This window comes from Abramis brama, assembly GCF_963993115.1.
Source record: "Abramis brama genome assembly, chromosome: 15".
NCBI lineage: Eukaryota > Metazoa > Chordata > Actinopteri > Cypriniformes > Leuciscidae > Abramis > Abramis brama.
This window is the reverse complement of record NC_139977.1, coordinates 37,544,964-37,568,631: the sequence shown is the minus strand read 5'-3', so window position 1 is coordinate 37,568,631 and position 23,668 is coordinate 37,544,964. Positions and strand designations below refer to the sequence as shown.

Below are 23,668 nucleotides of genomic sequence, written 5' to 3'. Positions count from 1 at the left end.
TTCAGTCCCTAATTTCTTTTCTCAAAGTTCACCTCACATTTTAAACTGTATCAAATACATTTCTTGAATAAAGAAACATTTCAGTAAGCATTCAAAAAATCATAAAAGTATAACTGCTAGTGGCAGGTGCACCTAGGGCTAGCTAGCATGTTAGCTTAGCACACCATCAATACACGACAATTTATGAGATTAAAACCAAGTTTGTGCTCCAAACTTACTTTATAACGCAAGTCAAGTATTTTAAATAATCTTCTGTGATTTAATTTGGCTTCAGATAAAAAAATCAGACAGAAAATATACTATGGTATAGTATTCTGCACAATAGTCTATAGATTAACATTACATTATAAATATAATCTATCATTATGAAAATACCTGGCATGGCTTGAAAAACACAGGTAACTCAAATATCATTGCAATCATGTTTATTGTCTTCAAAACATCTTTATCTGCATGTTACAGCGCGATCTCTGTAGCTTTGTGTGTATCAGTGACGTCCTGGAATTTCACATGATTATGGCTCTTCTTCATGTTCCATATATGGACTATTATTGTGCATATAGCGCCATCAGGCTATTGGTATGAATTGAAAACACAGTATCAGAGTATCCAACTGCTCATAATGATTACATCGACGCATTTGGGTATAAATTCAATAAATATTATTCCTGTCTATAGAAATCTGATGTAAACCTATGAGAATATATCAATATTTCTCCAAATCTGCACATTTTTGAGCTAAAAGCCCTGAAGGACGTTGTTTTGTGAATCGCTGTCATGACGACAGCACGGGAGTTTTTTTTTATGAATGAAAGCGGCTGACGCGCATAATTCATGTTAAAGGTATCGACTCATTTTTTCATTTCATAACTCCTGACACAAATTAAGAAATAACTGTCGCTATAAGTTTCTCAGAATACAATAGTGGTCAAATACTGAAATTTGAGTCTTATATCTTTTTAATGATGTATAGTTTGTCAAGGTATAACATTAAATCTGATAGTAACTTTGAACTATATATATAAAAAAAACGCTTCAGTGCGCCCGCGCACTGGCAATGGTTAACAGGTTAAGTCAGCTTCCGTCAACGACGAGGACAACTCAGCTAGCCAGGACTTTTCTACACTGCCAGCTTACGTTTACAGCCCGGAGAGCGAAGAGCCAGCAGCAACTTCAAGCAACAACCCAGAGGCAGCGAGTCTGATCGTAGAGGGAAGCGGTGATGGCGGGTCTCCAGTGTCACCGCCGGCGCCACCTGAGCCGCTTGTCGAGTCTGGGAGCAGCCCCTGCATCTCAACGCCTCTACTCCCTGGGGATCCTGCACTGTGGGGTGCCGTTACGGAGCGGCTCCGGGAAGAAGCGATTTACAGAGGGCCTGCAGCTTTCCAGAACCGGGCCGCCAAGTATCCTGCATCAGTAAGGGAGTCCGGACTTGGAAGTAGGACACGCTCCCTCACCAACAATTTGCTTCACTGCCGGCTCTCAAACAATCAAATTGTGCCAAGGGAGTGGCTTCTTTACTCGCCATCAACTGGATCAGTTTATTGTTATGCCTGCAAACTTCTGTCATCCCAAAAGCATGCATTTATCATCGGATTCTGTGATTGGAAACATCCAAAGAGGGTTAGTGATCACGAAAAGAGTGCAGAACATAGACAAAACATGCTGTCTTTATTGCACAGATCTAAATATGCATGCAGAGTGGACGCTTCTCTTGCCTGACAATGTGAGTCAGAACAGCAGTACTGGAAAGAAGTCCTCAGACGTAAAATTTTTGGGAGCGAGAGGACTGCCATTTCGAGGCGACAATGAACTGCTGAGCTCTGCGCACAATGGGAACTATTTGGGACTGCTTGAATTGATAGCGGAGTTTGACCCCTTTTTAAAGGAGCATCTTGAGAAACATGGCAATAAGGGTAGAGGTAAGCCATCTTGTCATCAACTGTGTGCGAATAATTTATTTCATTAATGGGTGAAAAAACTAAGCAAGTGATTGCAGAGGAAATCAAACATGCAAAATATTTCTCTGTAATCGTTGATTCAACACCAGATTTAGCATATGTAGATCAGCTCACATTTGTTTTTCGTTTTGTCAGTGCAGATGGCAGAGTAGTGGAAAGATTCCTCGGGTTTGAGCCCATCCACAGCCACACAGGTGTCAGCCTAGCTGAATCTGTGATTGAAATGGTGCGTCGCTTGGGGTTAGACTTAAACTGTCATGGCCAAAGTTAAGATAATGCTAGTAACATGGCTGGCAAATACAGCGGGCTCCAGGCGCACTTGAAAAAACAAAACCCGCTAATTCATTATACACCGTGTGCTGCCCATTCTCTGAACCTCGTAGGTGTTAACTGCGTTGATAATTGCTGTGAGGAGGTTAACTCTTTTTTTGAACTGCTGCAGTCTCTGTATAGATTTTGTAGTGCATCAACACATTGCTGGAATACAGTTTTCAATAACAGCGAACATAACATTAAATACACTTTTAAATCCCTCAGCACCACCTGATGGAATTGCAGAGCAGACTCCACAAAAGCTCTCAAAGAAAATTACGGGGCAATTAGAGATATATTAGCCAAAATATCTTTAGACTGTGATGAGAAAACACAAACTAAACTCGAAGCTGCTGCATTGGTCGCAAAACTTGATAAACTGGAGACGGTAATAATGACTATGCTGTGGGACCGGGTACTGCATAGATTTAAGGCAACAAGTGACCAACTCCAAAAAAGTGATATGGATTTAGCTACTGCTCTTGGCCTTTTGCGCTCACTGCTTTCATATGTTGGCACTCTACGAGAACAGTTTTCAGAGCTCGAAGAATCGCGGTCAGTGTGACAAAACTACCAGTTAGACACTAAACGTGTGAGAAAAAAAAGATTTGCAGATGAGTCTGCTGATGACAGCAAAGTAGATTTTAATGACAGCAGTCAGAAATTTAAAGTTGAAACATATTACGTCAATATTGACAGACTTTGTGTCACGTTCTCACACACAGGAAATAGGGCGAAGATCCAATCGCAGTAAGTATGTTTATTATAAGGGTAATCCGTTACTCAGAAACAGTCCAGGCAAAAGGTCAAAATCCATAAAGGCAATCCAAAAACATAAACAGGAACAAGACAACGGGCAATAACAGAACTCAGAAGAGGCATGAATATACAAGGACTCCGTGACACATACTAAAACAGACAGGGTTATATACACAGGGAAATGACAATGCTAATGGGGAACAGGCTGAGTGCAATGATCAGTGATAAGGATCATGGGGGATGTAGTTCAAGAGTGTGGACACCGTGGGGAAGGAGGACATCTAGTGGTGACCCAAGGAACATAAACCAGACACTGTGACATAACCCCCCCTCTGCGGAGCGGCTACCAGACGCTCCAAGACGTGACAGACAAACAAGAGTCCAGGCGGGACGTGGACTGGTGGAGGATCAGGGGGAGGGATGGGGGGCCAGGTCCATGGAGGGAAACGGGGACAGGGAGTGACAGTTCATCTGGCGGCCAGGGCAGAGACGACAGTCCATCGGGCGGCCAGGGCAGAGCAGACAGTCCCTTGGGCGGCCAGGGCAGAGCAGACAGTCCATCGGGCGGCCACAGTGGAGACTTTCCCTCGGGCGGCCAGGGCGGAGACTTTCCCTCGGGCGGCCAGGGTGGAGACTTTCCCTCGGGAGGCCAGGGCGGAGCAGACTGTCCATCGGGCGGCCAGGGTGGAGACTTTCCCTCGGGCGGCCAGGGCGGAGACTTTCCCTCGGGCGGCCAGGGCGGAGACTTTCCCTCGGGCGGCCAGGGCGGAGACTTTCCCTCGGGCGGCCAGGGCGGAGACTTTCCCTCGGGAGGCCAGGGCGGAGACGACCCCTCGGGTGGCCAGGGCGGAGACGACTCCTCGGGCGGCCAGGGCGGAGGAACAGACACCACCGGCTCAGGAACTGGAACAGACACCACCGGCTCAGGAACTGGAACAGACACCACCGGCTCAGGAACTGGAACAGACACCGGAACTGGAACAGACACCACAGACACCACCGGCTCAGGAACTGGAACAGACACCACCGGCTCAGGAACAGGAACAGACACCACCGGCTCAGGAACAGAAACACAGACACCACCGGCTCAGGAACTGGAACAGACACCACCAGCTCAGGAACTGGAACAGACACCACCGGCTCAGGAACAGACACCACCGGCTCAGGAACTGGAACAGACACCACCGGCTCAGGAACAGACACCACCGGCTCAGGAACAGACATCACCGGCTCAGGAGCAGACATCACCGGCTCAGGAACAGATACGGACACCTGTTCAGGAACAGAAACAAACACCGGCTTCAGCACAGCGTCCGGGGTTCCAACCGGACTGGAGGCTGCCATCTTGGTAGTGTGTGCAGCCCAGGCACGCCAGACAGTAACCAAATAAAAAGTGAAGACAGCCCTCTGGGCCGTGGCAGGGCTGACGGGTACAGTCTTCGGCACAGGAACAGTCTCTGGATCGGCAGACGTGACGTGAACTGTCTCTGGATTGGCAGACGTGACGTGAACAGTCTCTGGATCGGCAGACGTGACTTGAACAGTCTCTGGATCGGCAGACTTGCTGTGTCTCTTCCACGCATGCAATACCGCCACTGCGTAAAAGATAAAGACAGCCCTCCTGGCCGTGGCAGGACTGATGGTGGGCAGCTCCGAGACAATCCTCTTGTCCGAAGACACAGGCTCGGCGGCGGCCATCTTGTCCGAAGACACTGGATCCGGCACGGCAGCGGCCATCTTGTCCGAAGACACAGGCTCAGCGGCGGCCATCTTGTCCGATCACAGGCTCGGCAGACGTGACGTGAACAGGCTCGGTGGCAACCATCTTGTCCGCAGACACTGTATCCGGCTCGGCAGCGGCCATCTTGTCCGAAGACACAGGCTTGGCAGACGTGACGTGAACAGGTTCGGCGGCAACCATCTTGTCCGCAGACACTGGATCCGGCTCGGCAGCGGCCATCTTGTCCGAAGACACAGGCTCGACGGCAGTCATCCTGTCCGAAGACACAGGCTCGACGGCAGTCATCCTGTCCGAAGACACAGGCTCGGCAGATGTGCGTCTCTTACCCCCTCTCCGTCTGCGACGGTGAGACGGTGGCTCCAATTCATCCCTCACCATCCCAGAGTCGAAGGGGGGCCATGGTGGAGAGTGGTGTTGGACTCCCTCTCGACCCACCACTCCTCTGCGACCTCCCCGGGTCCCCCGAAAAATGACCAGACGGGTTCCCTCAAAACCCTCTCTCCTCTCCCGCTCGATGGCAGGGGAAGAGAAGTTACTGAACATACTGCTGGATCTTTGAGTGTGACGGAGTCCTTCTGTCACGTTCTCACACACAGGAAATAGGGCGAAGATCCAATCGCAGTAAGTATGTTTATTATAAGGGTAATCCGTTACTCAGAAACAGTCCAGGCAAAAGGTCAAAATCCATAAAGGCAATCCAAAAACATAAACAGGAACAAGACAACGGGCAATAACAGAACTCAGAAGAGGCTTGAATATACAAGGACTCCGTGACACATACTAAAACAGACAGGGGGTGTTTCTCAATATGCGTTCTTCAGCGATCTTGCGTCCTTGTGTTCTCGTTTTACGTCATCATTAACCGTCGAAGTTCAGACCCAATTCTCAAGAACGCAAGTACAGAGGACGCATGAAAGAACCCGGATGTGTTCTTGATACCGAGGATGCATCGAATGCAGACTTGAGCTAGTATTCGCCTGGTGTCCCAAAAGTCATTGCGGCCAGTTCCGAGTTCGTTCTTCCAAGGAAGCTTGGCAAGACCGGTCTCCACGAGAACACAAGTCCGTTCTCTGCGTTCTTGGAATTGAGAAACAGCCAGGGTTATATACACAGGGAAATGACAATGCTAATGGGGAACAGGCTGAGTGCAATGATCAGTGATAAGGGACAGCTGAGTGCAATGAAAGGACAAGGATCATGGGGGATGTAGTTCAAGAGTGTGATGGACACCGTGGGGAAGGAGGACATCTAGTGGTGACCCAAGGAACATAAACCAGACACTGTGACACTTTGTTCATGCCTATCCAAGCGCATAGAAGCCTACACACATGTGTGTGACCTCTTTGGGGTTTTATTTGAGAGGGACTGTGATGATTGTGATGTGCGTGTAAGAGCTGCTAAGCTGAGCTCCACTTATCCAACAGATCTGGATAGTTCCTTGTCAGATGAACTTATTCAGTTCAAGCAATTTGTGCAGCATGAGACTTCACCTGTACAGCTGCTGCAAGCTCTTGACAGACATGGACTTAAGACAACATTTCCGAATGTTTATGTTGCATGTAGCGTTTATGGTAACAATCGTAATTAGGTCATATATGAAATATATGAAAAATTACACACAAAGGATTATATGCATATAGGAAGTAATATAGGCTAATCTACGTACGTAAAATTACACAAGACCCACGAACGTTTAGACAAACAAACATAAAACATGACTTGATCAAAATGAAACTAGGAAGAAAGTGAGGGAGAAAGTATGGTAATTTACAAACAGAACCTTTTAAGAGACAACTGTGAAAGCAGCTTCGAGAGAGATCATTTGATACTTGCGATTCTGTTCCTTTGTCTGTGTGAAGCTGGGCTTCGGGACCACGTGCGTATCTTGGCTGGACCGTGTCTCATCGATTTGTAGGCTTGCGTTTCGCGTGAAGTTCTTAAAAGCTTACTTGAAAGTAACATTACCGAGTAAAGAATTCTTTTCCCTGTACGGGAAAGGCGAGAAAACTTAGTTACAGGACGAAGCTGGATTTTTACATCCGCGGTTCGTTTGGATGAAGGCCCTGTGCCTTCTCCCGCTCCGCTGCTGGTGCAGGGAGGGGTGAGAGTGCAGAGTTCAGAGTTCGGAGTCGCGAGGGTGAGAGAGTATGAGAGCAGAGAGAGAGGTCTGCTTGTGTTGTGGTTTTAAAGCAGCGCGGGGTAACGCCCTGTTTGATGACGGGACCCAATGAAATCTTTCGGTTCTGAGGCGGGAGCGTTTCATGTTTGTGAAGGAACGCCTCTTCTGATCGTATGTCTAGGAATAAACATTTGTGCGGAATATAGTTTCTATTTCTGTATCAGGAAGCTCATTACGATCAGTAGGATATCACACCCGACATTAATATCAGTTAATGAAACAGATACATCTCAAATGTATAAACACACGTGTCCATTACATCTGCAGAAGGGCATAAATATCTCAATTTATCCCATCACATCCCATAAACAAGAAAACTACATAAAAACATTTTGATAATGATTCATGCGTGTGTGTAACTTGTGTTTTAGGAGTTTCAGAGTGGTTTGGTGTGTGTGTGATTCAGAGCGGGTTTTCTGTTGAGATCGGAATGTCAGTAATGTCTTTGAAGCTCCCACTGTGGAAAGGGGGAAGTGAGTCGTAAAAAGGGGGTTCAGTTACAGACTTTGCCAAGTCTGTGGGAATTAGAAAGTGTTTTCACTTTTAATTAGTATATAAATTAAAAGTCCATTTTTACCCATCGAGCCATAGTCGCTACATGCACTAAGACTGTTTTTAACCTTACCTGTGTCTAACTGTGAGGGCGAGAGGTCATTTTCTGTTTTGAAACGGGTTAAAAATGAGCTGAGGACCACAATGTCACAGACACGGCTCTCTGCACTTTCTCTCTTAGCCATTGCACATGAACTTGTAAGTGGCCTTGATTTTGAAGATATTATACATCAGTTTGCACAGTCAAAGTCCAGACAAAAGACAGTATAAGATGCCAAATGAAAGCAAACATGCACTTCCTCATTATTTAGGATTATTTACATTTACATTTATTTACATTTAGTCATTTAGCAGACGCTTTTATCCAAAGCGACTTACAAATTAGGACTAGATTAAGCGAGTCATCATGAAGAGGCAAAAACAAAAACAACGCAAGGAGTGCTCAAGATACGAAGTTCAGGCATTATTCAGAGTAGCATAGGCCCGATAAGTGAGGTTTTAGAGGGAAAGGGGAGTTTTTTTGTTTTTTTTTCATGCGGTTAAGTGCTCACGGAAGAGATGGGTTTTCAGCTGTCTCTTGAAGGTTGTCAGGGATTCTGCATTCCGGATGAGGGTGGGGAGAGCGTTCCACCAGCATGGAACTGTGAATGAGAATGTTCTGGAAAGTGATTTTGTTGCTCTCTGTGACGGAACCACGAGACGTCGCTCGTTGACCGATCGTAGGCTTCTGGTGGGGATGTAGGCTCGTAGGAGTGAGTGAAAGTAGGAAAGAGCTGAGCCTGTGATAGATCTGTAAGCGAGCGTCAATGCCTTGAACTTGATGTGAGCAGCGAGAGGTAGCCAGTGCAGAGAGATTAACAGAGGAGTGACGTGGGCCCTCTTGGGCTCGTTGAAGACAAGACGAGCTGCAGCGTTCTGGATCATCTGTAGAGGTTTGGTTGCACATGATGGAAGTCCAGCCAGAAGAGCATTGCAGTAGTCAAGCCTAGAGATGACCAGGGCCTGGACGAGAAGTTGTGTTGCATGCTCAGTTAGGAAAGGCCTGATCTTCCTGATGTTGTGCAGTGCAAACCTGCATGATCGAGCTGTCTTTGAAATGTGATCTGTGAAGGTCAGCTGGTCATCAAACGTTACTCCAAGATTTCTGACCGACCATGATGGGGTGATTGATGATGATTCTAGCTGGATAGTGAAGTTGTGCTGTAGAGACGGATTGGCGGGGAGGACGAGAAGCTCAGTCTTTTCCAGGTTGAGCTGCAGGTGATGTTCCTTCATCCATGTCGAGATGTCCGCCAGACAGCTTGAGACCCGTGCAGCTACTGTGGGATCATCTGGTTGAAATGAGAGGAAGAGCTGTGTGTCATCAGCATAGCAGTGGTGGGAGAAGCCGTGTGCTTGTATAATGTGTCCCAGTGATGTGGTGTAGATGGAGAGGAGGAGGGGACCAATAACTGAGCCCTGGGGAACACCTGTGGTCAGTTGATGAGTTCTGGATACCTCGCCTCTCCATGCGACCCTGAAGGACCTACCTGTGAGATAGGACTCAAACCAGTGGAGAGCAGTTCCTGTGATGCCCAGTGATGAGAGGCTGGACAGAAGGATCTGATGATTCACAGTGTCGAAGGCAGCGGACAGATCCAGGAGAATGAGGATTGAAGATTTGGAAGCAGCTTTTGCGATCCGTAGGGCTTCTGTGACTGACAGTAGTGCAGTCTCAGTTGAATGCCCTTTCTTGAAGCCAGATTGGTTGACATCTAGCTGGTTGTTTAGAGACAAGAAGGATGTTACTTGGTTGAAAACAGCTCTTTCAAGTGTTTTCGCAATGAATGGTAGGAGAGAGATAGGTCTGTAATTCTCTACAAATGATGTGTTTAGCGTTGGTTTTTTAAGCAGTGGAGTAACCTGAGCCTGCTTGAATGCTGTAGGGAAGGTGCCAGTATGGAGGGATGAGTTGATGATGTGTGTGAGTGCTGGGAGAAGTGTGGGAGAGATGGCTTGTAGAAGGTGTGAGGGGATGGGGTCAAGAGGGCAGGTGGTAGGATGACTGGAGAGGAGAAGTGTAGATACTTCTTCCTCGGTTAGCTGAGAAAAGGTGGACAGAGGGTTATTGGCTGTGGAAGGGGTCAGTCTGGGTTCCTGTGTGTGTGGAGCTGAGAACTGACTGCTGATAGTTGTTGTTTTGTTGGTGAAGAAGTTCGCAAAGTCGTCAGCAGTTAAAGAGGAGGTGGGTGGTGGTGGAGGTGGACAGAGGAGAGAGTTGAATGTCTTGAAGAGTGATCGTGTGTTGGAGGAGTTGTTGATCTTGTTGTGGAAGTAGGAAGATTTTGCAGCATGAACATCACCAGAAAAGGAAGAGAGGAGAGATTTATACATACTCAGGTCAGATGTGTCTTTTGAATTGCGCCATTTCCTCTCTGCTGCCCTGAGTTCGGTCCGGTGTTCACGAAGAACCTCAGACAACCAGGGGTTAGAGGGAGTAGCGCGTGCTGACCTGGAGGAGAGAGGGCAGATATTGTCTAGAGAAGAGGTTAGAGTGGAGCATAAGGTATCCGTTGCGGTGTTCACATCCAGAGATGAGAATTGTGAGGGTGGGGGAAGAGAAGATGACACGGCTGAGGAAAGATGGGAGGGAGAAAGTGAGCGCAGGTTTCGCCTGAAAGTGACTGGTGGGGGGGTTGGTGGTGCAGGGGTAGAGAGATGTAGACTGAAAGTAATGAGGAAATGATCTGAGACATGGAGAGGTCTCACCAAAATGTTGTCTGTGATGCAGTTGCGTGTGTAAACCAGGTCCAGTTGGTTGCCTGATTTGTGAGTACCTGTGGTGATGAGACGTTTGAGATCGAAAGAGGCTAGGAGAGAGATGAAGTCAGTTGCATGCGGCTTTTCGAGATGGATGTTGAAGTCACCGAAGACTAGAAGTTGGGTGTCGTCCTCAGGGAAAGAAGACAGCAGCACATCCAGCTCCTCTACGAAGTTACCCAGCTGACCTGGGGGGCGATAAATGACTATAATATGGATCTTATTGGGAGTTGTAAGTGTAATAGCATGATATTCAAATGAGTTGTTGTTGCATATAGAGGAGAGCGCTGAGTATTTCCAATTGTTAGAAATGAGAAGCCCTGTACCCCCACCCCTCCCAGACTGGCGAGGAGAGTGAGAGAAAGAGAAGTTGTTAGAGAGAGCAGTAGGGGTTGCTGAATCTTCTGGACGAATCCAGGTCTCAGTCAAGCCCAGGATACTAAGAGTAGAATGAAATGCAAAGGCTGGAATAAAGTCAGCTTTATTGACTGCTGACTGACAATTCCATAGACCCACGGAAAGAGAGAGAGAGAGGTGTGTGTGAGGATGAGAGAATGGGACGCAGATTAGCAGAATTGCGCTGCCTTTTGCGTGTGATGAAGGGGCGTTGCCGAGAGATAACAGGAATGTTTTGAAAACACATGTTGATTAAGTTGTAAAATAAGATTAAAGTGGGAAGGGAAAGGGAAAAACGAAATACTTAAGTGCCTGTCTGGTGTCCTTGCTCGGTGGAGTCGCGCAGGTAGAGTCGCTGGTCTTTACCCGAGTCGGTCTTCACACAAGGAGGCTGAACACGAGAGCTGAACGCTTCCGCTGACGCTTCCGCGACAGCGCGCAAATTACATAGATATAGATATAATGCTTTCACCGCTTGAGTGAGGACAGCTGTCTCAGTCGGCCAATTAAGTCAATAAAGCGAAAATGGGGCAAATCGAAACTGCTAGGAGTCAATACTTAAGTGCTATTAGAATTGCAATAATAATAATAGTTTCCACGCACGGCCGTTGATTAATGTAGCAACGCGTCTAAATAAAATACAGAATTATGTGAAGTTAAAAATGAAAAATAAACAGAGAATCGAAGATAGTCTTACCTTGAGTCAAATACAACACTGAAATAACAGGAGAACTGAGTATTCTGAAAAACCACTAGCGCGCTCTTGCCTCGCGTCCTCTTATGCTAGCCGCTGGTCCTGAAGAAGTGACCTGAAACTCCTCTATTTATATCTATTCTTACAGTTGCTGTCTCAGTCGGCCAATTAAGTCAATAAAGCGAAAATGGGGCAAATCGAAACTGCTAGGAGTCAATACTTAAGTGCTATTAGAACTGCAATAATAATAATAGTTTCCACGCGCGGCTGTTGATTAATGTAGCAACGCGTCTAAATAAAATACAGAATTAATTGAAGTTAAAAATGAAAAATAAACAGAGAATCGAAGATAGTCTAACCTTGAGTCAAATACAACACTGAAATAACAGGAGAACTGAGTATTCTGAAAAACCACTAGCGCGCTCTTGCCTCGCGTCCTCTTATGCTGGCCGCTGGTCCTGAAGAAGTGACCTGAAACTCCTCTATTTATATCTATTCTTACAGTTGCTGTCTCAGTCGGCCAATTAAGTCAATAAAGCGAAAATGGGGCAAATCGAAACTGCTAGGAGTCAATATGTGATACACACAAAGTATGTACACAATTGTGTTTTCTTTTCCCTTTTCTGAACATGTAGATGTGTAAAATGATTGCATTATTTTCTTATGTTGTGTTGAAATACTAATTAACCAATGTATATTAACATTTATATGGAGAGAAATGAAGGACTCTTATTTTGACATTCTGGCTGGAGAGTCGCGAACGGAGCAGTGAATTGCGCATGCTTCCTCATATCTGCAGAGGAGCTGTATCAGAGCAGACGCGACTCTCTTGTCTCTTTCTTTGAATCCTGTTTTGCAGGTAAAAATATTGATATACAAAAGAGAAACCCTTGAAATATACCACAACAATTGCACTACTACCATTGGTAAACGAATGGAGAATGTAAAATGTTAAATGTGTTTATATGATGACGTTTTGTTTGCCTTGATGTATGCTCTCTATAACGTGAAGAAAATAAGTTAAGTTATGTTCCAGTGGTCATTATAATCGAACTAGTATTGTATTAATGGTTGTTTGATCATAAAAAGTTTGTTTGCTTGTGTTAATCAGTGAATAGGTCGAGTTAAGTGTATATTTGAAGCTCACTCTGTGATCACATTTGCCGCGCATGCCAGTCACGTGACCAGGCACTGAGGGAAGCATGGAAAATTACTGAATCTCTCTATATTCATTATAATCTATTCCTGTGGAGGTAAAAGTGAATTGTGTTTCACAGCTGTTTTAAAAAGCAAGTGCCTTTTGGAAAACAGTATTTCCCAGTATATATGAAGTAAATTCATATTAAATATCATTGTGTTAATGAATATTTCTATTACTGTTTATAAAATATAATACATATAAGTTAAATGTTAACTAAAGATGGTAAAGTGAAGAAATGAGACTTCTGATTCTGAAAGTGATTTATTTTGATGTTGGTGACAAAAGTGATGTGATGAGACAGACAAAAGAATGTGAATTAATGCTTTAAAAGCAACTGTTGTGCTAAAATTGACTTATTGTGTATAAAATAAATATATCTGCAGAGGAGCTGTATCAGAGCAGACGCGACTCTTGTCTCTTTTTTTTTAATCCTGTTTTGCAGATATCACAGTAATCTGTCAGCTGGGTCTCCTGAGCCGGGGCCTGCAACAGATTCTTGGGGGCTCGTCCGGGATCCACTCCAGGTGACGCTAGGAGGCGGATCCAGAGATTCCAGGACCGTGGGACCAGGTGGCACTGGGGCTAGAGGCCGGTGGCTGCTGCACCAACGGTGACGACGAGGCGCACACAGAGGGCTGAACACACGCTGTCTTCATCCTGAGGTTAAGACAGTTCCGAGAAGGACAACAGAGAACGACGCCATGGCAGATCGTACAAGGAAACGTTTGGTGTGGGACATCAGACAAGACCTGATCACACTGCCTGCTGATGAACTGTTTCGCATCACCAAGGTCATCGGGCCTGTATGAGGTAAAGACCCATTTGAACTTGACCTTGAAGACAGTGAGGGTTGTTTCGAGTACATCGATGCCTTCATGTCAAGTGAATCTTTGCTCGAGACTGAGGACCAAGGTATGAGTGCGTGAAAATCCCAGTAACTGAGCAGATTGTGAAATACTCAGACCGGCCCGTCTGGCACCAACAACCATGCCACGCTCAAAATTGCTTAAATCACCTTTCTTTCCCATTCTGACATTCAGTTTGGAGTTCAGGAGATTGTCTTGACCAGGACCACACCCCTAAATGCATTGATGCAACTGCCATGTGATTGGTTGATTAGATAATTGCATTAATGAGAAACTGAACAGGTGTTCCTAATAATCCTTTAGGTGAGTGTATATATATATATATATATATATATATATATACTGTATATATATATATATATATATATACTGTATATATATATATATATATATATATATATATATATATATATAACGTACAGCTTGTGAAATTACCATCAATGAATGAATCAATAAAGATACATTTTTATTTAATTTTAATGGCAATTTTAAATTTAATTTTAATGGCAATAGCTCCTTCCTTTTCATTACCATTAGTGAAATAACTGAACATAAATATACAAGCTTGATAATGTTTTATCAAAACTTGATTTTAATTTTTAATATTTTAATAATTTCTCCTATAATTCTAGGAGAAAATTTCAATTGACACAGAGGCTTTTAAATCTGATGTCTTCATTATATTTATAATATATACACACATACATATATTCAAATACATCATGCATAAGAAATGGATTGTATACATATAAATACAGACATACTATATTTATAAATAAGCCAACACAAGAAACAAGTATCTTGTTAATTCATGTTGTATTCTAAAATAAAACTATATACACATTTACAGATTGTGAGCCCTACAACCTACTGCCACCTGAATGCTGCTGTGCCAATTCTTCGGCTGTATTTTGAAGATGGAGCTGACCTCCGCACCAACCTCCGACTTACGGCAGTCCATCCAGTCCTTGATTGCTGCAGTGAAACCTGATTGCGACCATGGCTGGGAAAAGGACGTTGAGGTGCTGGTTTTCCTCTACTGGCTGGCCCATGTAGCATCATACCAGGTAGTGTCACTCGCCTTTGACATCCCGAAGTCTACTGTGCACGACATTGTGCACAGAATGAGCAAGGCAGTCATCAGGATTTTGAGGCAGCTCATTGCTTTCCCCAGCACAGATGACCTGGAGGCGGTGGGAGCAGGTTTTGCTCAACTGGCAGGGTCTCCAGCTTTCAGAGTAGTAGCTGGTGCAATAGATGGCTGTCACATCCACATCAAACCACCAGCAAGTGACGTGCAGTGCTACTTTAACCGGAAGCTGTTTAATTCTGTACAGCTGCAGGCCATCACTGACCACCAGGGGAAGTTCCTCGACATTTTTGTTGGTTATGCTGGGTCGGTGCACGATGCCAGGGTGCTGAAGAACAGCCCTGTGTACACTGGCCGCCTGTTTCCACCTGCAGGAAAATGCATCCTTGGAGATGGTGGGTATCCTTGCCTGAGTGCGCCCATCTGCCTCAAGATACCATATAGAGAGCCTGTACAGAATGCTGTACAGGCTCGCTACAACAGGATCTTTCTCGTGCACAGAACATCGTCGAGAGGGCCTTCGGGATGCTGAAAACGCGCTGGCGTTCCATTTTTTTCAAGGCACTGGAAGTCAGCCCTGCTTTTGTGTCAGATGTCGTTGCATGCTGCACGGTGCTCCACAACCTCTGTCTTCTCAGTGGGGACCTAGTTGATCCAGAAGTTGCGGAGGATGACGATGGCCCACCTGAACCCCGCAACACAGAAGCCAGCGCAGGAGAGCACGTGCGGGACAATTTAGCTGCAGCGGTGTCTGCACCAGGCAACTGTGTGCCTGCTCTTCATGTTAGTTATGTTAGTTATTATGTAAATAGTTAGGTGTGTGTGTGTGGGCACAGCCCACAGGGTGCTGTAATGCGTACAGTACAGTAGTAGTAGTTAGAGAGGTGCATGGCCATCTGTGTGCATCCCTCTGTCTTACAGCTCACTGCCGCTGGACAACGCCTCTCCATCACCAAGACTCCTGTCGGGCCTCCTCACGGCTGCACATGGTAACTGGGGATATTGCTGACCCAGGCTAATCGACAGGGGATCCCAGAGCTACAGTGGTCCCTAGAGGTGAACACCCACCAACCACTGGCACACTGCCTTAGGCTGTGTGTGAATTTGTATACCAAATCTTTAAAATTATAACTACATATCACATACTTGAGCTTAATTACAAATTATTTACTTCAAGAGGAAATCCAAATCCAAAATTATCCAAGGCATGAAGTCCTCATCTTGTACACATGCTTTGAAAGATATATATTAGATATATGATAGATATTATATTGAATTATTTTAAAGTGATGTCCTACAAATGAGATTGCTAGTATCAAAGTCCCTTTAGATCTTTTAGAAACCTGTTAAGGTTGCCTTACTGAAGCTGCTGACGTTAATTTTCTTTCCTCATCATGACACTATAATAAAAATGTTTTAATACTTTTCCTTTTGGTGGTGCTTTAAGCTCTATTATACTACTTTATGCCAAAGTTACGTGATTTTGTTTTAAGCTTTGTATTCTGTGTCCATTTAAAAGTTATATACACAAAAATAAAACAAATACATTTTACCAGTGTCTGGAGAGTGGGGATATTTCTCTATAGTGCGGCGCTTGCTTCAAAAACCATCTGGAATCTGCTACAAAATACACAAACAAAAGACTTAAAAAATATTAATTACTCAATGCCACATATTAATCACTTTACAACCGACAATCTAGCTACTGTAAATCCCTGGGAATTAAGTGTTTTGTAATAAAACTTGCAAAAACAGCATGCCACAGTGAACTTACTAACAAATAAATGAAAGGAGTGTGTACCATTTGATTCCTTTATTATTATTTTGCAATTATTTCTAAAAGCTGAAGAAATCGTTCCTCTCTCTCTTTTGTCTCCCCTCTCTTACTTCTCGGTCTCTTCGTTCTTCTCTTTCTCTGGCCTCCTGTTCTAGTCTCTTCTCATGCTCTCGTCGCGCTCTTTCTTTTCTTTCCTCATTTTCCTCCATCTCTCTCCATCGCCTCTCCTCATGTTCAAAAAATCTCTTTTTCTTTCAGCTTGCCTCTCCTCCATCTCTCGGATCAGCTCCTCAAAATCGTTCCTTTTCCTCCCTACTCCTTCATGCTCTGACCTCACTGAGGATGGAGAGGTAACAGCAACATCCGGGCCAGATGAGGCAATAAGGGTGGGTGGTGTGATGGAGGGTCTGCCCCCTATTGCCTCATCCATGGCAGAATACCATTTCCAGGATGCTGCTGTTTTTTATAAAGTACTTGAATAGAGCCGCGTCTCTGCTTTCCGCCATTTTCAAATATAACGAAGACAACTCCTCCCCCGTGGCATCATGGGATACTAAAGTGTCCATTGTTTGCGCACTTCGGAATCTCGCCGGAAGTAGTAGGTCATCCGGGTACTTTTTGGCTACTGTTTTTCGAATTCTATGATTTCGGACATACTACTCTGCTCGCGTATTGTTTTTCGCATACTATATAGTAGGGACTAGGGAAGTATTCGATTTCAGACACAGCCCATTCTTGTACTCATTGCGAAGTATTGCCAGTTTACCTGCCTTACCGAGCGTTATTTCCTGTTTATCCTGCCCGTCTACTGTGTATGATTCTGCCTGGTTCTCTGTTTTTTGATTTTCTGGATTATCCCCTTTGTTTTGGTTGCCTGATCGGACTAATGTTTTTGCTTGGACCTATTGCCTGCCTACTCACTCTTGCCTTTTGGAATTCCCCTTTGTATGTTGAAAGATCTGACTGCTACCTTGGTTTTGACCCTCTGCCTGCCTTATCTTTAATAAACTTCCGGCCTCCTCAGCCTCAGCGTCCTTGTTACATCACAGAATGATTGTTTACATACTGTTTTATGGTGCGTAATTTTAAACACCTTTAACCTTATTTTAATTATTCTCAGGTTAGGTAAAGTAAGTCAAATCTGTCCTAAATAATAAGCATTTGAATTTCCATACTTACAATATTTAGATCACAGAAGACTTCTCCGTGGTCAGTTCAGCTCAATCTTTTGTAAAACAGAGACTTAAATGGATACTTCACCTCTGGGAAGATGAATGTGTATTTAAAATAGGTCATTTAAGTAGAAGAAATGTGAAGAAATTTTTGAATTTGGAGCTTTCTAGACTGAGAAAAGCCAGAAAATGTATTTTTGGCTTATGTGGATGAAAGACAGCAACTCCCAGAATGCACTTGCTTCGCTGCCTTAGGAGGCCACGCCTACCGGTTAGAGTGTGCAGTTGAAAACAACAAGGCTAGCCTAAGTGATGAGTTTGCCAGGGATATAGAGATCGACCAAAATGTCCGGGATTCGGCTTTTGCGTTCTACAGTCGCCATTCATTCATCATGTTTACTGTGGCGAGCAGGACGAGGCTGAGGGCCGCGGGAGAACGGCGCGAGGCCGGTGGCGTCATTACTGAGACGCGCCGGGTCTCGCATCTCTCACGGAGGAGCAGGAATTTTCTTAGCAATGCTAAAACGCACATCAACCGATCACTTGTTTAGCGTTCATGTAAACACTACATTCAGATTCACCAATCGGAATGAATTCGGTTAGATTGAAACAAAAGGTGTGCATGTAAACAATGAATGGCGACCGCAGAACGCAAAAGCTGAATCCCGTACATTTTGAACGATCTCGCCCGCCGGACAAGTCCGGGAAAAGGAGGATGGTAACCCCTACTTACTCAGCTTTCTCCTACTATTCAGCTTTCTCCACAGAACAAGAGCCTGCTAGCTTAGCTTCCAAAGAAAGACGGCTGACACTGTGTACATTCTGTGAGTGAGATCCCACCCTCTATGGGCGGGCTGAAAACATGCGGAACAACGCCATCTACTGGCTGTAGTCTTTAACGGAGGATTTTTTCCAGACAAAAAATACATAAATCTCTTGTCTCAGGGGAATATGAGGGTGGAAAGCATGGTAATTCGAAAATACTACAGGTTTTCTACTAATACAAAGCTTAATGCTAAATCCTGAAGTATCCCTTTAAGGCAGGCGAGATTCTTAAAGGGACAATGTGTGAGAATTTCTCCCATCTTGTGGTGAAATTGTATTTTGCACGAATAATGCTCTCCAGCGCCTCACTTTTCCAAATGCGCGTTGCATCTACGGTTGCCGTTATGTACCAAAAAGCTATGACAGGATGTCTTATAATAGCACTTCGAGTTTTCCTTCGGGTGAACAGGTTTGTTATTTAAAACAAACTGAAACTTGAAACAACGAAAAAAAGAATGTTACCGTATAAACTACTGACTGTGAAAAACATGAACTATGGTAGTTAGTAGTAATGCCTTCTTTATTCGTTATATTTTTTAAGTACGTGCATTATTAGATTTTATCATCATCCGTGCCTTCTCTAACGTTACTTTACTCAATAGCTGCTATTCATCAAAGAGCCTGTTTAACTTACTATGAATATAATAGATAAATAGATAGAACTATAAATGTTCTACTGTCTATATAATAAAGTTCACAAGCAAGCAATGAAAAATAAGCTTGTAATTAAGACCGTAACATTGACTTACCTGACGAGAAGAAAGCAGGCAACTTCAGCATCTCTTTTGAAAGCTTTCTCCTGCATTAGCTATCCCGACATTAACCCTTGTTTTTGTAATCTCCGGTCACGTTTCCTTTTACGGTCTATTTTGGACTTTTTCGACGACGAGGACTCCTTGTCCTGTGACTCAGCATATGTATGAATGAACGGTGTATAAATAACCGTGCAGTGCAGCCTTTTAAACTTGCCGCGGCAGTGACAAGCGCCTCTCTCTGCTCTGCGCCTCCGCTTCTGCTGGCTTCAGTCACGTGACGCTGGCTCTGAACGAAACGCGTTGTGGAAACGCATTGGCCTAGTACTTTTTGTCCCTCTCTGCTATTATAGTTTTTCAAGATGGCGGAACTATATGGAAGCCTCCGTGGACCGACCCGTCCCATGTATATAAAGATAATAAATTCTTCATTTACGAGGATTAGTCTGATCATTGGCAGAGGTATTTGTACACCATTGAGGGCATATTTATTAATAAAAATATTGATTTTAGATAATAAAATACCTAAAAAGCTACACATTGTCCCTTTAATTTCAATTATTTATATTTTTTATTAAATACAGATTAACTAGTTTACATAAAATGTACTAATATATCAAATAAAAATAAAAGTAAATCAAAACCAAATAATTTACAAGCTTTTAACTTCATGAGGCACAATGGCAAGGCATCTAACACCGGAGAGGCCGTCCTTGGTGAATCAGTGTTTGACTGGACATGTCATTCCAGTCCTTTTAAAGTCCATCAACTTTTTGACATGTTCAGAAATCCCCTCCTGGATACTCCCTCTGTATTCATTCAGTCTTTTACAGACAATCGGTCAAACCCAAAGTCTTGAACTGTCATTAGTTTTGGAAAACCCCTTAAGACTTTCGCATATAAAGCTCTCCGTCTCTTTGTCCTCTGTTTACGGGCTTTCATCCTCTGCCTTCTCCTGCGTCCAGTCTGCAACACATCAATCGGTAATACTTGCATCCTTCTCTTAGTATTCAGTTAAATGCTTTCTAATACATGTTACATTTCTCTCTACTCTACTTTTTTGCTTACTAAATGACTTAAACATTCAGTGTGGTATTTTTCTTTATAAACCATTTTCTCAATAAATGGTTACAATGATTATTACAAGTGTCTTACAGTATATAACACTTTCTTAATAAATTGTTTAACAACAACTTATGGTACATTTCTTTATAAAACCACTTTTTAATACAGTTACAATTGTGGTTTACTATGACCCATAAGTACTTCATATACCAAAAGGCATAATTAGAATAGAATAATTGCATATTTCACAACAATACACATAGTAATAAAGCTAATAAAAAGTACAATATTTACAGTGTAAAACCTTCTGTTGAAAAGCAGATATAACAGATTTACAATAAATAGGAGAATTAACTCTAAATCCTCTAAATTTAAAAGTAGACAGTCTTTATTTACAGCTTTGTGAGAATTACAGTACAATCGAAAAATTCAGGAATTTTAGTTTCTCTCTTCACTTTTTAGATGTTTCAGCAGAATTATCAATAAGACCTATTTTAAAAAAAAACCTAAACAAAATAGTTTTAACCTCTGCTCTTATACTGAGATATCTTAGTGAGGATCATACATTGGAATAATAGAATGAAACTAAATATTTACTGTATATTGAAAATAAATCTCATCATCTTTATATTGTGAAAGAAAACATAGTTTTAGTTTGAATTCTTGCCATTACCTCTGGATACTTTGCCAATTCTTTTCGCATTATCTCTAGTTGTTCCCCTCGAAATTTGAGCTCTAGAGCCTCCATTTCCCTCTTTCGTTGTTCTTCACTCTCTTTCAGGATCCGTTGTTTCTCTTCCTCAATTGCTCTCTCTGCCTCCTGAAGCAAGTCATTAGTGTAATATTCTCCACCATTATCAATAACCATTTCATCAATCTTGTGTAGCAGCTGCTTAACCTGGTCTGAATCCTGCTTCGTATTATCAATCGCAAAATATTGTCCCCAGCATCTCTTGACAAATTCTCTTAATTCTGGACTGCGGCGCACAAATGTTCTAATGTCCTGCCCTTCTAGTTGATCTCCATGAGTGAACACTACCATGGCGTAATGCAATGCCTTTTTACCAAATAATCTTTCAATGTATTCTATTGCTTTTGCATTTTCTTCTGTGTATCTTTCCAGTTTAAGAACAATCAGAAAGGCATGCGGACCAGGAGCAGAATACGATATACTCGTCTTAATTTCTCTTTCTATCTCTTCATTACTCAAACTTGTGTCAAAAAGACCAGGAGTGTCAATAATTGAAATTTTTCTTCCATTAATAATCCTAAATTTCTTTTTAGAGTCTCGGGTTACAGATGAAGGTGAAATATGTGATTTGAAGACTTCTTCTCCCAGGATTGTGTTTCCAGTGGCACTTTTACCAGCGCCGGTCTTTCCAACCAGGACAATCCGGAGCTCACTTTGTTCTGTTAAATAACACCAATCACACATTCAAGGCTTGTTACTGTTTTTTTTTGTTATTCATGACTGATAAAATAATTTCATTTTATATTAAAGCTATGTTTTGTTAATGCATACAAAGCACAAAAACTTGAAAAATAACCACCATTTGAGGATAGGATAATGATTTTTACCAATACAATTTTCTTCGAGAACACATTGATTGAGGGAAGTTTCGGTCTCAGTCGTCCAAATCTGCAAAAAGTTGATTTGAGGAAAGGGGTTGAAAGTAGACGGTATGCAAATCATTTTGGACAAGTAAATTCTATTAATTTCATTAATAAAACAAATAAATCCTGAAAAAATTGATTACAAAAAATAAACTGATGTCCTTGTATTTTTAATAGTATTACAACATCCCCATCATCACTGCATGAAAACAGTTTTTTATTAGTCGTTTAATTTTATCATTTGTAAGTGAATATGAGTGGATTTTAAATAATGTCATTTTTATGGTGAGCAGATGCAGTTTTAAAATGAAAATCTTGTTAATTAAGAAATGTTTTTTTTCTCTCTTCAAAATATTTTATCAAAAAACGTGTCCTAATTTCACTTTTAATATTTGTATTAGCAGTGGAGTGAATCTTGTGATGATTTGTCAGATTATTTAAGATGTTCTAGGCTGTTTAATGAAATTACAAGATATCAACAAGAATCTTAAAAATCCCAAAGATGATGAAAATATGAAAATGAACATTATGTTGACACACTCAGATAACTATTAATTTCTCACTGAGCAAACTCTAGTTATTTCCATTATATTAGGTTTGGTTAATGGACTTACCATTGTGTAAATAAGCAAAGCATTAGTATAAGTGTGTGGTGTATATATACATCTCTATAGAAATACTTGAACTGCAACATATTCATCTTGTAGTTGAGAAAGCACTGTCTAACAGGAATGGCAGGAATATTCCCTTTGTGCCTTGAGGATTTTCATATTTAAAAACTGACAGAAAGACTGTGATTGTTTGTTGAATCATATTGTAGCACTAGTTCTCTTGTCCTAATATTATTTCAGTCTATTCTGGACATAAAGAGCAACAGACTAACAATATGCAATTATATTTTCATAGTGATAATTACCTGTAAACCAACTGAAACAGCTTTGCAGAGATACAGAAACCAGGTTCTGGATACAATCAGTTTCATTTTAGCTGTAGTTTGAGATCTGGATGTGTTAAAAAGATGTAAATATAATGTAATTTATTTATGAATGTAATACATATAAAGCATTATTGACAGTTTATTCATAAAACTAATTGCATTTTGTATTTTTCATGCTAATAGGCAATTGTGTAAGTTTAATCCTACCTTTCAGTGCAGATGTGCTGATCGGAATATATCTCTTCAGCTTTGTTTAGTTTTAGTTTCATCTGTTATTTATATCAGTTCTCTGTGAAGGGGAGGAGCCGAATGACGACTGCATGCTCAAAGACACAGGTTTACTTTCTGTTACTGATGTCTCCAGACAAAAAGTTAAAGGAGCATTTCACCCCTGGGAACATTGATCTTTATAGAAAGTGGGTCATATATGTAGTCGAAATGTATTAAAATTTTCTAATTTGTTGCCTTTTTTGACCGAGTTATGACAGAAAGTAACTTTAGGGCGCATTTGTATGGAAAACCACAACTCCCACCATGCAACACTTTTGCACAGCTCCACAAGCCACTCCCACTAATCCAGAACACCACCTATGAGAAATCCGCCTATCAGAGAAAGCACTAGGCTAGCTACCGCTTGAGTTTGAAATTCATTTCACATAAAAAATGTGTTGTTTGGTGAACTCATTATTGAATTATTCCTTGTTACTATTTATTTTGAAATGTTGAACTATTGCATAGTACCGGGATGTTCAGTCCCCCGACCCGCACCCGAAATAAAATCAGTTTAGCCAATCATTATAGACACAATTACAAAAATGTTTATTGCCAGGTCATACAGAAGTTATTACACGACAATTAACACAAGGACAACTTCAGCCGAAGCTGTCAAAAGACCCGTACATGAAGAACAGGGCTAACGTTACCACAAAACTGAGTAGCCTTATCACATTTTACCAGTCGAACAGACGTGGCTACA

At 42.6% G+C, this 23,668-nt stretch overlaps 1 protein-coding gene and 1 long non-coding RNA gene across 2 annotated transcripts in view; one reads left to right on the top strand and one right to left on the bottom strand.

Annotated features, from left to right (window-relative positions):
- The window catches only part of LOC311096850, a 122,556-nt gene that overhangs the window by 60,128 nt on the left and 38,760 nt on the right, over positions 1-23,668 (top strand). The window lies entirely within an intron of this gene.
- On the bottom strand, positions 20,509-22,937 carry LOC311096811 (GTPase IMAP family member 7-like). Its single transcript, XM_084136203.1, has 4 exons — positions 22,900-22,937; positions 22,672-22,756; positions 21,720-21,780; positions 20,509-21,551 (listed from the first exon to the last, which is right to left on the bottom strand). The coding sequence occupies exons 2-4, from the start codon at positions 22,735-22,737 to the stop codon at positions 20,767-20,769; spliced, it is 912 nt and encodes a 303-aa protein (XP_083992329.1). The 5' UTR covers positions 22,738-22,756; positions 22,900-22,937; the 3' UTR covers positions 20,509-20,766.